This window comes from Bison bison, unplaced genomic scaffold, assembly GCF_000754665.1.
Source record: "Bison bison bison isolate TAMUID 2011002044 unplaced genomic scaffold, Bison_UMD1.0 scf7180017864094, whole genome shotgun sequence".
Classification (NCBI taxonomy): domain Eukaryota; kingdom Metazoa; phylum Chordata; class Mammalia; order Artiodactyla; family Bovidae; genus Bison; species Bison bison.
In genome coordinates this window covers 833,634-847,897 of record NW_011494666.1, presented here as the reverse complement: position 1 = coordinate 847,897, position 14,264 = coordinate 833,634, and the positions used below count along the sequence as shown (strand labels likewise).

The 14,264-nt window shown below is 44.9% G+C and overlaps 1 protein-coding gene across 1 annotated transcript in view; it reads right to left on the bottom strand.

Annotated features, from left to right (window-relative positions):
- The window catches only part of ADAMTS5 (ADAM metallopeptidase with thrombospondin type 1 motif, 5), a 57,575-nt gene extending 53,008 nt beyond the window's left edge, over positions 1-4,567 (bottom strand). Inside the window, 1 exon segment of the mRNA XM_010838447.1 lies at positions 3,378-4,567. Coding sequence (XP_010836749.1) covers positions 3,378-4,493 — 1,116 coding nt within the window. The 5' untranslated portion in view covers positions 4,494-4,567.
- Positions 4,568-14,264: the final 9,697 nt, after the last annotated feature.

Here is a 14,264-nt window from a genome sequence, read left to right as displayed (position 1 = left end):
AAAAGAATTTGAAAAAGAATAGATACATGGATTTGCATAATTGAATCACTTTGCTGTATACCTGAAACTAACACCAATATAAAAAATACTTTAAAAATAAGACCAATTATAGGAGCAAGGTGTTAACTGACAATTACCTGTTAACTGGCACACTGATGATTCATGAAAATGAATGAACTGTTTCTATTGTATAGTTTGATAGCTGGTTCAGTTTCGATCCAACCCTTCCAATCCATGAAAAAGTCAAGCTTTCACTGATGTGGTGCAGAGGGCAGAAAATATTAAACAAACAATTTCCCACTGTGTTCTCAAGCAGGCAGGTGTTTTACCTCTAAAAAAAATTGCATGGCCCCCAAAGTGGGTTTAGGAGTTTGTCTTTAAAGAAACTATCTTAAAAAGAAAAAAAAAAAGAGGAAGCTAAGAACCAGAAAAGGATTCTGGAAGGCAAAAATAAATCCTAGGGTGATCGGATTTCTACTGTTTGATGGAAGAAGTGGTGTGAATTCCAGTGTAAGTGCCACTCCGGGATGAAAACTGCTCCTCTTGCAAAAAAAAGTGACTGGTGCTAAGTTTCTCTAGTTAGGACAGCACCAAGTGCTGGGGAACGGTGCTAACAGTGAAGTCTGTTAGTTTGATAAATGAATTACCAGCAGTATTCTGCTGACTCCTACACACAGCAATCAAGGTGGCCTCGGCTAGTCAACAGGGGTGGAAAACATATCCTCACACATTTGCTTCATGCCTGAAAAACAAGCAATTTAGGAGAAGACATCTGGACACAGAATTTGAACAGTGCTCAGAGCCCATCAAAACATGGATTTCATGGCTTGGCGTCTGGCTGCTAAGCAACGTACTTCTTACATTCAAAACAGAGTTGTAAAAGTGGGATTCTGATGCCAACTCCGGGTATTTCTTATTGAAAAAAAACAGCCATGAAAGTTTTTCTTTAGATCCAAGATATCTGATTTCCATGAAACTGAAGATCTCAGATCATTTCTCCTTTAGTTCCCCTTGGTTTCCATACTCTGAAGTATTAACCAGAGACTGACATTCTATTTGAAAGTACTCCCCAGTGAATGCTATGTGAGAATCTTGCTATATTCTTCTCAGCCCCTAATTAATTGTGCTTTTTAAATTAGATGCATATAATCATGATAATATGCTTTTCAAATATTTGGTTCTCATCAAGTTAGATGTATATACCAGAGAGCCAGCCACCAGCTAAATGAGATTTACTTTACTGCTTCTGCTTGGCAAGGAGGCCAGGGAGGGCCCATATTTTCATGTGTAGACTAGCTTGAAAAATGAATGTCCTTATAGTACTTATTAAAATGAAGATAGATGTTAATTTATTCCTTCCTTATCTAATAAAAGGTACTGATATATTCCAAAGCTTGGAAAATAGGAATTGTTAACTACTCAAATGAAATCCAGAAAAGGCAACAGGCAAATCATTTAGAATCACTGACTAGTTTTACTTTTTTCCTTTTTATTCTAAGACGCAATTAGGAAAATTATAGGGAGGGAACTAGAGAGTCATGGGGTCTTCTATTTATGTTTATTTAAAAAATTATGGAATCTGCATTTGTATTAAAAATGAGAGTGCACCATGACAATGTTCAAAGGGAACACTTTGGAGTAGTGTGCCTACAAAAGTATTTTTTCTTCTGTCTTTGGAGAACTTCCTTCCATAAACTCTCTGAAGCCTCCTTCTTGGCAGCCTCTAGTGATGTAGCAAAGCAAGAAATCCAGACACGGAAAGTTGCTTACCAAAAAAAAAAAAAAAAAAAAAAGACCTGGAAACCAAATAAGAAAGGGATAGTTTTACAGGAGAACTTCACTTCATATGGAAGGCCACAAAAGTGAATGCTCTTCCGTTTTAAAGATTAATGTTGTGCAGAAAAATTAAAGGATGGTGTCCAGGAGATCATTTAATGAAGAGAAAGATTTTCCATCTTGCAAAGCACCCTGTACTGTCGGCATCTCCCTAACTGCTGCCCTCCAGCGTCTTTATTTACATGTGGTTTGCATTTATGTCCACCCCATGAACCACAAGTGTTTCTTCACTCCAAATTTATCAACACTTTTCCTTCATACCAGGAGTGCCTTAGTAAAAATAGGAGAATTAGGTGGTGGAGCTGTGTGATTCTGAAACCTCCTGCAAGCCGTCATTGAATTTCCTGTCCTATTTCTGTTCGTTCCCTTTTGTACCATGAATTTGCATAATATTCCAAAGTTTCTAATCCCTCCTCTATCCTGGATGGATCTCAAGCACTTAAAGAATGTGCTATCAAGGTCCATTCTTACCAGACATCTGAGAGCATGACTCAAAACTGCCAATCAGAGGACAGCTGTGAAAACCGAGGCTCAGAGCTCCCAGCAAAACCAGCACAAAACCAGCTCAGACTCTGTATCCGAATGTCATACTTTGGTGGTGGTCTACATAGGTACTGGGTTACTCCCAGAACCTCTGAGTCTATAAAGATCATTTTTTTCCCCTCCCATTACCTCCGTCCTTAAAAGAGGGAAATCCTGGAAAAACATTCCTTCATGTCTTGACTCTCTGCCCAGATCTTTCCGCTCTGGGACTTCAGAAACATTCATCCAAAACCCAAACATGCGAGTTGGATGTGACCCTTGACAGGCAGCTGTGGACAACTTAGCAGTGCTTGCTGTGCACTGAAGAACCAGGCAAAGGCGTTGCTAAGGAACCTCACAAGACTGGTTTCTATATCCTGCTGGCCCTCCCGCATCTCTTCCATCCAAGGAACCAAGTTTCCACCAAGGTGGATATGTAAGAACGCCATTAGAAAGCCAGATGAGAAAATGAATCCTTCCTTTAGAAAGTCTTCTTTTGACTTATGTCCCGAAAGAGGTTCAAGGAAGAAGGTTGGGCATTTACAGAGGAAGATGGTAGATAAGGGTGACTACCGTGAATCACCCATCACAGCCCTCTACATCAGGTTAGCCAAGGTTCTACCTTTGGGTTCATTGGAAAGTAGATGACCCCTGATTCCAAAAACAGACTCAGCTTTCCCCTTCTCCCCACGGAACCGTGCACATTTCCCCAAGAATGCTAGCCCAGCCCATTTTATCCTATTTGCACCTCTATGGTACCAGATCTCAGACTGGAGACATCCAACCTGATGGATTGATGTCTAAGCCCGACTTGGTCATTTAAGGTTTGATTTGCTGCTGACTCTATACTCTGAAAACACGAGCACAGTGGGAGGCTGTCATGGGTTTCCTGCAAGGAGCAGATCAGTAAACCCATGGGGCCAGGCGGTTCGTGGGAGAAAGAAGGCTGTCAACAAGGCCATCCCTTTGACCTACCTCCTTACTGCAGGGCTTGAACCACTCACCCAGGCGGGACCTACCTCCCGAGTAAACAGGATGGCCGCGTCATAGTGCTCCTCGTGATCATCCCCTAGCTGGTTGTGCTGGTGCTGCCACTTGCAGAAGTTCTTGAGCGTGGTGGCCGCGTTCTTGCTCACCTCCAGGCTCTTGTCCTTATCGCTCAGCACCACCACCTTCACCACGACCAGGCGGATGTGGTTCTCGATGCTGGCGTGGCTGTATAGCTTGTTGGCGATGGAGGCCAGGGTCAGTAGGTAATGCTGGAGGCCCCGGCCGTACATCCGCGCCATGGATGCGTCGGCCACCAGGAGCAGCTCCACCTGGCGGGCCCGGGAGATTGAGCGGCGCCGCCGCCGCCACCACGTCCGTGGTCCCTGACTCCCGTCGGACGAGGGAGCCGACTGGCCCGGGAGCTGCTGCGGGGCCAGAGCCCAGCGTCCGTCCGGGCGGCTGGGCGCCGGGGGGCGCTCGCGGGCGCCTGGCGGGGACGCGTGGGTCTCGCAGCTGGTGCGAGGAGGCAGAGCCTCAAAGCTGAAACCCTCGCGGGTATAGACGTGCAGGATTCGCGCGGACTCGTCCCCGTAGACGCGCGCATCGCCCTCCGCCTCTGCCCAGGGACCGCGCAGCAGCGGCTGCAGGGTGTACCGCGCGCGCTTGACCGCGAAAAAGCCGTCGAGGCCGCCGCAGAGGTCAAAGACGGCCAGCGAGCGCGGGCTGCCGTCCACCGTGCCCCGATAGAAGCAGTGGCCCCGGTGGCGCCGGGTCGCGTTCGGCCCGCCTCCTGCGGGCACCAAGCCAGCGGCGCCCACCGAATCGTCCCTTTCCAAGTCCAAGAGGAACCGCCGACCTCCCGCGTAGACGAGGTAGCCCACCTTGCCGCCGCCGGAGTAGAGCTGGTCGATGTTCTGCACGAGCCCGCGGCTCCCGCGCTGCGGCGCCAGGGGGTGCGGGTGGCCCGGAGGCTCGGCCGGCTCCTGCGCCTCCTCCCCCCGCCGCCCGCGGGGCTGGGCGGCCGCAGCCACAGCAGCAGCCCGAGGCTGCCCGGCTTTATCCTGGGCAGGTGCCGCGGTGGGGCCGGCGGCCACCGGGGGCAGGCGGAGCGCGCACAGCATCAGGGCCGCCCACCCGAGCAGCATAGTGCGCTGCCCGCGGGGAGGGGCTGCGCGCCGGGGGGCACTTGGTGGGTTATTTGTTATTAGCTCTGGAAGTTACCGGGGCGGGAGGTGGGGATACACATACACTTGCTTGCAAGGTTGAGTCTAGTGTCGGAGGGAGGGGGAACCCGGTAGCAGCGCCAGCCTGTCCCGGCCGCGATGCCAGCGTGCGAACTTTTCTTTGTTGCTTTGGAAAATGTTTGGATTCGGGCTCCGGAAAGAAGAGGAAAGAAAGAAAAGGAAAAAAAAAAAAAAAAAAGCCGGGTTGCGGATATTCAGCAAGTACTAGAAAAGGGGGGAAAACCCAAACACGGCCAGGATCGGGGCACCAAGAAAAGTCAGGAAGGTGCCGCGCACCAGGCGGGAGACTGGTGCATGCTTTCCTCCAGGCTCCTTGCTGCTCCCGACCCGCCGGCCGCGGGGTTCCCAGCTCCGGAGCCGGCTTCTTTTCTTATTTGGGGGGTCTCCTTGACTCTACTGGAACAGGTCAGAAGGGAAGAAGAGGAGGGAAAAAAGGCAGAAAAATTAAAACAAAAATGCCAGGGGCGGCCTGGGGCAAGCCAGCGAAGCGGCGCGTCTGGGTCCCTTCGGATGCGGTGTCTTCCTGCCCGCCGTCATCCCCAGTCTGCCGCTGCGAGCGCCGAGAGCAGCGCGAGCGCTGTGAAGATGCGAGGAGGTGGAACAATGAATTTATAGCGGCATGCCATCCTGCAATGGCAATTTCAACAATTCGTCACTGCAAGCTGCCTCTTAAAGGGAGAGCTTCCCCCAACACTCCCACCCTTCCTGGTCCGCGCCTAATCAGATGGGGGAGGGCGGGCCTGGGATGGGGTGGGGGGGTTGATCGAGGAAAGGGCGACCGCGGAGGAGGAAGGGACCCGGCGAGGTGGAAGGAGGGAGGAGGAAGAGAGCAAGGGCGAAGGGGGAGAAAAAAGTATTTGAGGAAGCAAAACAGATTTCCTTGGCCTCATTTAAAGCCACAGCGGCTCGGGGTTTGTCTGATATTTCACAACCAATGGGGTTGGCTAACCTCGGCTTACCTCATCTCCAGAAGGGGTGTTTTTGGTGTGCTTTTCAAGTTACTGAGACGTTTCAAGTCTCTCCCTGCCTCCTTCTCGCCTGCTTTTCTTTCCCTCTGTAGGAAGTTCCTGCCCCAAGTTTTTTCCCCTCTCTCTTTGCAGGCCGGTGCGCGCCGGCCTCGCAGACCTTGCAGCAGCGCATCCACCAGCCAAGGGCTTTCGGCTTCCCGTGCACCCCCTCGCCCTGCGCTCCCGGTACCAATCTCCTCCCTCCACATTCCCCAGACTCTTCGCTGTCGCTTTCGGATGCCCGCTAGGCTAGGGTTTCGGGTGACTAACTTCTCCCAGCCTCCAGCAGAGGGGCCGGGCAGCTGGCGCGCCGCTGCGGTGTCCCCGGGCAGGGCCGCGGGAGGCCTGGGAACTCCTCGCCTTTGTGTGCGAGCCGCGCGCTCCCCCCTTTCTCCAGCGCGCGTTTCATCCGCGCCCGCAATCTGTCACTCAATCCCAGATGACTGGAACTTCCTTTGCTTTGCTTGCTGACGGCCAGGTTGAAAGCGTTAACTCATTCCAACCCCCCCCCCCCCGCCCCCATGAGATTAAAAAAATAATGTACCCACACTTCACTTCTTCCTTCAGCTAAAATAATACTTACAGGATAAATACCCATGAGTGAAGTGAAGTGAAAGTTGCTCAATTGTGTCCGACTCTTTGCGACCCCAGGGACTTCTTCCATGCAATTCTCCAGGCCAGAATACTGGAATGGGTAGCCTTCCCCTTCTCCAGGGGATCTTTCCAACCCAGGGATCGAACCCAGGTCTCCCACCTTGCAGGTGGATTCTTTACCAGCTGAACCACCAGGGAAGCCCATAAATACCCATATTTATATTTATTTCTCTTAAAACAACCACTCACCATCCTTGGTCCTAACATACTATCATTCTCAGAAATTCCTTGTAGGTGAAAAAGAAGACTGTTTTTTGGAAGGAAGGGTGCCAATTGGTGTTAGTATGTGAGCAGCATTGTGACTGCAACTTTATTTGTCCCTCCTCTTTCTTTCCTCAAATTATAAAATCTAGCAGAAAAAAAGAAAAAAGAAAGAAAAGAAAAAAAGGAAAATCCAACGACTTTCTAACCACTCAGTTCAGTTCAGTTCAGTCACTCAGTCGTATCTGACTCTTTGCCACCCCATGGACTGCAGCACGCCAGGCCTCCCTGGTCATCACCAGCTCCTGGAGTTTACTCAAACTCACGTCCATTGAGTTGGTGATGCCATCTAACCATCTCATCCTCTGTCATTCCCTTCTCCTCCTGCCTTCAATCTTTCCCAGCATCAGAGTCTTTCCAAATGAGTTAGTTCTTCACATCAGGTGGCCAAAGTACTGGAGTTTCAGCTTCAACATCAGTCGTTGCAATGAACATTCAGTACTGGTCTCCTTTAGGTTGGACTGGTTGGGTCTCCTTGCAGTTCAAGCGACTCTTAAGAGTCTTCTCCAACACCATAGTTCAAAAGTTATCTATTCTTCGGCATTCAGCTTTCTTTACAGTCCAACTCTCACATCCATACATGACTACTGGAAAAATATTTTAACCACTACTGATAATGATTAAAAGGTCTACTGTAGGGACAAGAGCATCTTCCTTCCCCATTATTCCTAGGCGAATTAATGAATACATCAGTGAAAAATGAATCTACTTTCTACCTTAAATTCACAGGCGATGCATGCCAAGGATAGCAGGGGCACCTCTGTGTAGGCCAAGCTGCTGATGGTTTCTTGTATCCTTGCCAAGAGATTTAATCACTTTTTCAGGGAATCAGGAGGGTCCTGAATTGGATTCAGGTCCTCGGAGGAGCAGTGAAGCTGAGAATGCCAGAACTGCCCAGCAGTGATGCCCACTGCCTTGCGCCTGGAGCACCCTCTGGAGTCGTAGGAGAGGAGGGGTGAAACACCTCTGAGTTAGCTCTCACTTATCATTGTAATGATTATAATGATCCTTGGGATTTCTGGACCACTCTATAACCCCTAGTGGATTCTGAAATACCACAACATCTGGGAAGAAGTTACTATTGCTGAAGGTCATTGCCTTTAAATTTTTATTTTTAAAATTTTATATTGGAGTATAGTTGAATCCCAGCTGGTGAGCACTAAAGAATCTGCCTGTTAATACAGGAGATGAAAGAGATGTAGGTTGGGAAGATCCCTTGGAGAAGGAAATGACAACCCACCTCAGAATTCTTGCCTAGAAAATTTCATGGAGAGAGAAGCCTGGCAAGCTACAATCTATGGGTCAAAAAGAGTAGGATGTGACTGAGCACACACATACGCACATAGACACATACATAGTTGATTAAAAATGTGTTAGTTTCAGGTGTACAGCAAAGTGATTCAGTTATACTTACACATGTATTTATTCTTGTTCAAATAATTTTCCTATTTAGGTTATTACAGAGTATCTTTGTTGGTTATCTATTTTAAATGTAGCAATGTATACATGTCAATCTCCCAGGCTAACCCTCCTCCAGCTGTTATCCCCTACTAACCATAAATTCATTCTCTAAGTCTGAATCTAGTAAATAAGTTCTTGTGACTTTTTTTTAAAGGTTCTTCATAAAAGTGATTGGAGAAGGCAATGGCACCCCACTCCAGTACTCTTGCCTGGAAAATCCCATGGACAGAGGAGCCTGGTGGGCTGCAGTCCATGGCGTTGCTAAGAGCCGGACATGACTGAGCGACTTCAGCAGCAGCAGCATGAAAGCGATATCTATGATATTTGTCTTTCTCTCTCTGACTTACTTCATTTAGTATGATAACCTCTAGGTTCATCCATGTTGCCTCAAATGGCATTATTTCATTCTTTTTATCCATTCATCTGTTGATGGACCATTAGGTTTCTTCCATGTCTTCACTGTTTTAAATAGTGCTGTGAGGAACATTGGGGTGCATATGTCCTTTAGAATCTTGCTTTTCTGTGGATATATGCCCAGCAATGGGATTACTTGATCATATAGGAGCTCTATTTTTAGATTCTTAGGGACTCTCCATACTGTTCTCCACAATAGCTGTGAAATTCAAATCAAAACAACAATGAGATATCACCTCACACCAGTCAGAATAAGTAAATAAGTATTAGTCACTCAGTCATGTCCAACTCTTTGCCATCCCATACACTGTAGCCCACCAGGCTCCTCTGTCCATGGAATTCTCCAGGCAAGAATACTGGACTGGCTTGCCATTTCCTTCTCCAGAGGATCTTCCCAACCTCGGGACTGAACTCTGGTCTCCTGCATTACAAGCAGATTCTTTCCCATCTGAACCAAAAGAGAAGCTCCTTCACCACTCCCCCACCCTCTGTCACTCCACTCAGAATGGCCACCATCAGAAGTGTACAAACATTAAATGCTGGAGAGGGTGTGGAGAAAGGGGAACCCTCCTACACTGTTAGTGGAAATTTATATTGGGCCATTGCTTTTTAATTCCACAATCCCTCAGGCTCTCAGTCTAAGACCAATACTACCAGTTGAATAGTTTGAGGACCTACAGACTTTCAAGATCAGGAAATAAAGGGGACAACCTAGTTTTCTTGCAGTTTTCCTCTTCCTCCAATAGTCTTCAAGTTTGTGCTGGCCATTCTCTCTTCAATGGTCATTGTCTTGTGCCTTTAGATAATATTTGTTATTATTACTGTTGCTATTACCAATTTCAGTAAAAAACAGTTCAATATATGTCACTAAATACCATCTCTAAAACAATTTGGATTCAATAATTTTAACCTTTTCATCATGGTTAATCTCAAAGGATCATTTTGATAGAGAGGCATTTTAGATGACAGTGGTATACTTTAATTAACTATAATGATTTGCATTCACAGATTTCTTATTTCGCATTTAAGGAAATTCCAAATGAATTTTCTTCTTAGTGAACATTTTTCTCCTCTTTCCAAAGCTCTGCGTTTCTCCCATGAATCATGTCTCTGAATTTTAGGCCTTCAGTTTTAATTACATAATGATGTTTGTACTCGGGTTGTTGTTCAGCTGCTAAGTCATGTCTGATTCTTTGCAACCCCCTGGACTGTAGCACGCCAGGCTTCCCTGTCCTTCACTATCTCTCAGCATTTGCTCAAACTCACGTCCATTGAGTCAGTGATGCAATCCAACCATCTCGTCATCAGTCAACCCTTTCTTTTTTTGCTTTCAGTCCTTCTCAGCATCAGTGTCTTTTCCAGTCAATCGACTCTTCATATCAGGTGGTCACAGTATTGGAGCGTCACCTTCAGCAACAGTCCTTCCAGTGAATATTCAGGGTTGATTTCCTTTAGGATTGACTGGTTTGATAGATGCTTTAAATGTTTAGAGATATGTTGAATAACAGAATGGAAACAGATAAAGCTCCAAACATAAATATCAAGCAATAAATATAAATATAACCACATATTTACAAGGGCAGAAACTAATTCAGCTTATAAATACAATGAGTAAATTCTTACACATTCAGAAAACTTCTACTTGGATATATTTTTTTTTCTGTGAAAGTAACTTGGGCACTTTAGGAAGTTCCTCTCATAACACTTCTAAATGTTACTCTTGTGGATTAGGATGAAAATTCCAGAAATGTTCCAGAAAAATTAATGTCTGTCCCTCCAAGGAAATAATTTGCACTGGATGGAAGTAGTCTGGGTTTTCATTTTCATTTTTTAAAGTAGGAAGAGAAAATATATGAGGCATCACGTTTAGGGGGATTAATTGTTTCTTTATTCTTTCATTATTCTAACAGTTTTATTTGTGCATATTTAATGGGAGGTGTCTACTGCATTTCTATAGAGTACATGAACACCCCTGATGTGTAATTTCACATTTCCCCAAAGGAAAACAAATGTTTGACTCCAGAAGGTTATCAGTTGGAAACTAGAGATTTTATAAAAGTCAAGACCAAAATGAGCTGCCGGTAAGCCAAAAGTTCACTAGTGGCCAGCTATCCTGAAGCTAAAATCCCTTCCCTCGTAATTTGATGCTCAATCCACGTCTCTTAAAATCCACCCAGTGTAACAAATACCTGCCAAGCACCCACTGGAGGTTCTCTGGAGACATATAAAGATGAATAAGCCATGATTAATATTCAGAGATGCTAACCATTCAGAGAAATAGCCAAATGTACCAAGGAATACTTGGAGTGCAAACTGGAAAATGCAACCAGAGAGGGGGAAAAAAAAGCAAGAGAACAACTTCTGCAGGTGCTCTCAGCTGTGTATTTCCAGCACAGCTTTCCTGCAAAGGATGTGTATGTTCTTGTAAGTAATATTTTCTCAGATTTCCATTCGCTAAAGTGTTATTTCCTCCCCTTCCCCCATCTATGATTTTAATGCTAAGAGTGAGGAAATAACGGACAATAAAATATTCCCCTCCAGCCAAACACCTGCTCCTTACCTCCCAAGTTGGAGAATCTCAGTCCCTCAACTCTGTAATAGTTTTTCCCCTATTATGGCCCCTACCTTATAGGTCTTGCTGTATTTTGAGGTCCCCAAGTGTCATGTCCCGGAGTGGCCGGATGCTAGATGCAGCGAGTAGACCAGCTCCACTGCTGCTTGAGGCCCTGTATGCACATTTTAAAGATTCTAGGTCACCCTTCCCTGCAAGTGCCCCTCACCGTTGCAAATTCTCAGAAGATCTGTCTCAAAAGCAAAGATTATTTTAGATGTCTATATAAGTGCTATCATGCAGCGTCTGTTCTATGACTGGTTGACTTCATTTTTACCTCATGTCCTTTAGAGCTTCCCTAGTGGCTCAGGTGGGAAAGAATCTGCCTGCAAATGCAGGAGACCCAGGTTCAATCCCTGGGTTGGGAAGATCCCCTGGAGAAGGGAATGATAACCCACTCCAGTATTCTTGCCTGGGAAATTCCATGGACGGAGGAACTTGGTTACAAAGGAACGTGGTTACAAAGAGTTGGACATGACTGAGTGACTAACACACACAGACAGTGTCCTTCAGGTTCACCTGTGTCGTGCACACACAAGAGTCAAATTTCTAAAATTGGAGAGAAGAATGATGGTGCTAGGGTCTGGCAGGACGGGGAAATGGAGAGTTCCTCTTTAAGAGTGTAAAGTTTCAGAGAATACTAAAATCTAGAGATCTGCTGTAAAACGTTGTGCTTATAGTTAACAATAGGGGCTTCCCAGGTGACTCAGTGGTAAAGAATCTGACGTGGGTTCCATCCCTGGGTTGGGAAGATCCCCTGGATTAGGAAATGGTAATGCACTCCAGTATTCTCCCCTGGGAAATCCCGTGGACAGAAGAGATTGGTGGACTATAGTCCATGTGGTCACAAAGAGTCAGATGCAACTGAGCACATAGTTAACAATACTACATTGTACTCTTGAAGTTTATTGATGGTAGATTTCATTAAATATTCTTAACATGAAACAAGGTGAAAACCTATTTAGAAATAGGGAAGGGAGTGTATATATTATGCTAGCTTTGATATTAACCCTAATTTTTTTAAAGGGGAAACTATTACTTAAACTATCTTCTCTTTTTTCCTAGCTCTTTACCTCCCTGTCCATTTTCCTCCCACAATCCCCAATGACACGCCAGTGCACATGCACGAAACTGCACAAATGAGACACACAACACACATCAGCTTGTGCACCCTCTGCTCGAACTCAGTTTTGCATGTGGGCTGTACTGCCGTGATGAGAGTATAGCAAGTCCTGAGAAAATGGGAGGAGGTATTATGTCAACTCCTCCTTTCCCCTTGCAGAGAAAACAAACCTTCTTGAGACCTGCATTGCAGATTTTTTTTTTTTTTTTTTAGGGAAATATGCCACATTCCTGATAAAAGTCAAAATCATTTTCTTTTGTCTCTGCCTAGGACAGATTACAGAACAGTCTATCTGCTGTGATGGATAGCATATGCTTCAGAATCAGTGTTACTTAATTTGATAAAAAAAATGTTGGGGAAAGCTAGATTTTCATCTTTCTCACACACAGAAATTTTATACAGTATGAAAGTCTTCACGTGAATAATGTACATGTGTATTATTTAAGACATACAGGTGCTATCTGTAAAATAAAACCGACAAGTCAGTTTTATACTGACCAGCTGTGAAATGTTGTTTTAGCTTTTCTCACACAATTATGTGCATATTACTTGCTTTTATGAATTACTCAAGTTCTTTTTTTTTTTCTTTTCTTTATTTTCTGGAAATCATCTCAAAGTCAAACATTACTGGAAACACATGGAAAATCAGGAATTTCCAGCCTAGAGTAATTTGAAACATTTGAGGTTTTAACTTTTTCCTTCATGATGACAGATATAAGCAGAAATTTCAAATTACTTAATGAGTAGTAGTTGCCATTGTAATTGTAGTAGCTAGGAATTGTTTTCCATAAGCCTACAATTAGTTTTTATTTTTTTTAAGCTTACATGGTAACAACACCTTGTTCAAGCTCTCCGGTTTCGTGATCTCCCTAGAAACAAGTCAGGCCTGATTAAGCTCATTTGCCTTATTCCGGTCAGTCAGGTAAGAAGCAGAGGTTAGTCCAGCAAAGCTATTTTTTCATGCCTCATTCACCCCTGGCTAGTAAGGAAATGAACACAGTAGCTATCTAATCAGTAAGCGTACCTTACACCCACGCTATTGGGATCACTGAAAGTTGCTTAGATTGTTTAAGAAGAGATACATGGTATCATTTTTTTCATGACTGTCCCTGGACTAACACAAACCTGTCCAACACATACCGTTCCTAGGCAGGTACTAGCAGATGGGTGGAGCAGTTATCCTGGATATGACCCTACATGAGGATGGGAGTGCAAGTGAAAAGCTTGCAGTGTTTACTTATTTTCTCTAATTTCGCATGTGTCAGTCTTCCTATACGCCTCTTCCCAAGCCCTGAATCATGGAGTTAACAGGAAGTAACAATGTCACCATTATTCGCTGCCTGTCTGACTGAATAAAGATTTTAGTCTATCAATAAGTTCCAGGAAGGAAGCCTTTACATGAAAATCACCATCAACTCTCCCTCTTTTTTCCTTCCAGTTGGCCCATCCTGGACATGTTGGAAATTCCCCTTTCACCATTACTGACATGCCCCAGGGTCCCAATAAGGTTCAATCGCTCATCTTTGAAAATAAGAGCAGATGTGCTTGAGACAGCAGGATGAGAAGAGGAAGTGAAATTTGATTGAGTTTCAGTTGAGGGACCCACTCTTTACCCACATTTTCCTGTATTTGTCCCCAAAGTCAGAGTCTTCCCTTTGCTCATCTATTTTTTTTTTTTTTTTTCTTTTTGGGATTCTCTTCCAATCCATCTACTCTCTTTTCAGTTTAGGTTAGTGATGAAGTACGATTCCCCCTGAACTTCAGGCATGTGGGTCATCACATTTTCTTGAAAACAGAACTGGATGATTAAGACTGAGGCAGTGATGCTGTCCTTCAGGAAACTTAAACCTATGTTCAAATCATCCTCTAAACGGAGTCCTCACCATATTTGCTCACAAACAAACATTATCAGAGTCTTGATGGTCCACCCCAGTTTGGGCCCAAGCGTTTTAGGTGACTCGAGTTATACCTGAAAGAGTTCTTTTGACTCATGACTTTAGAACTAATTACCAGTAGGTGGTTGTGAATTGCTAAACACATATTTACAATGAGCTATATATAATCTCTCTAACCTATTTTTCTGCATCTCAGATCCTCACTTATTTCTGCCAAAGCAGTAATCATATAGGTCATTATTTTAT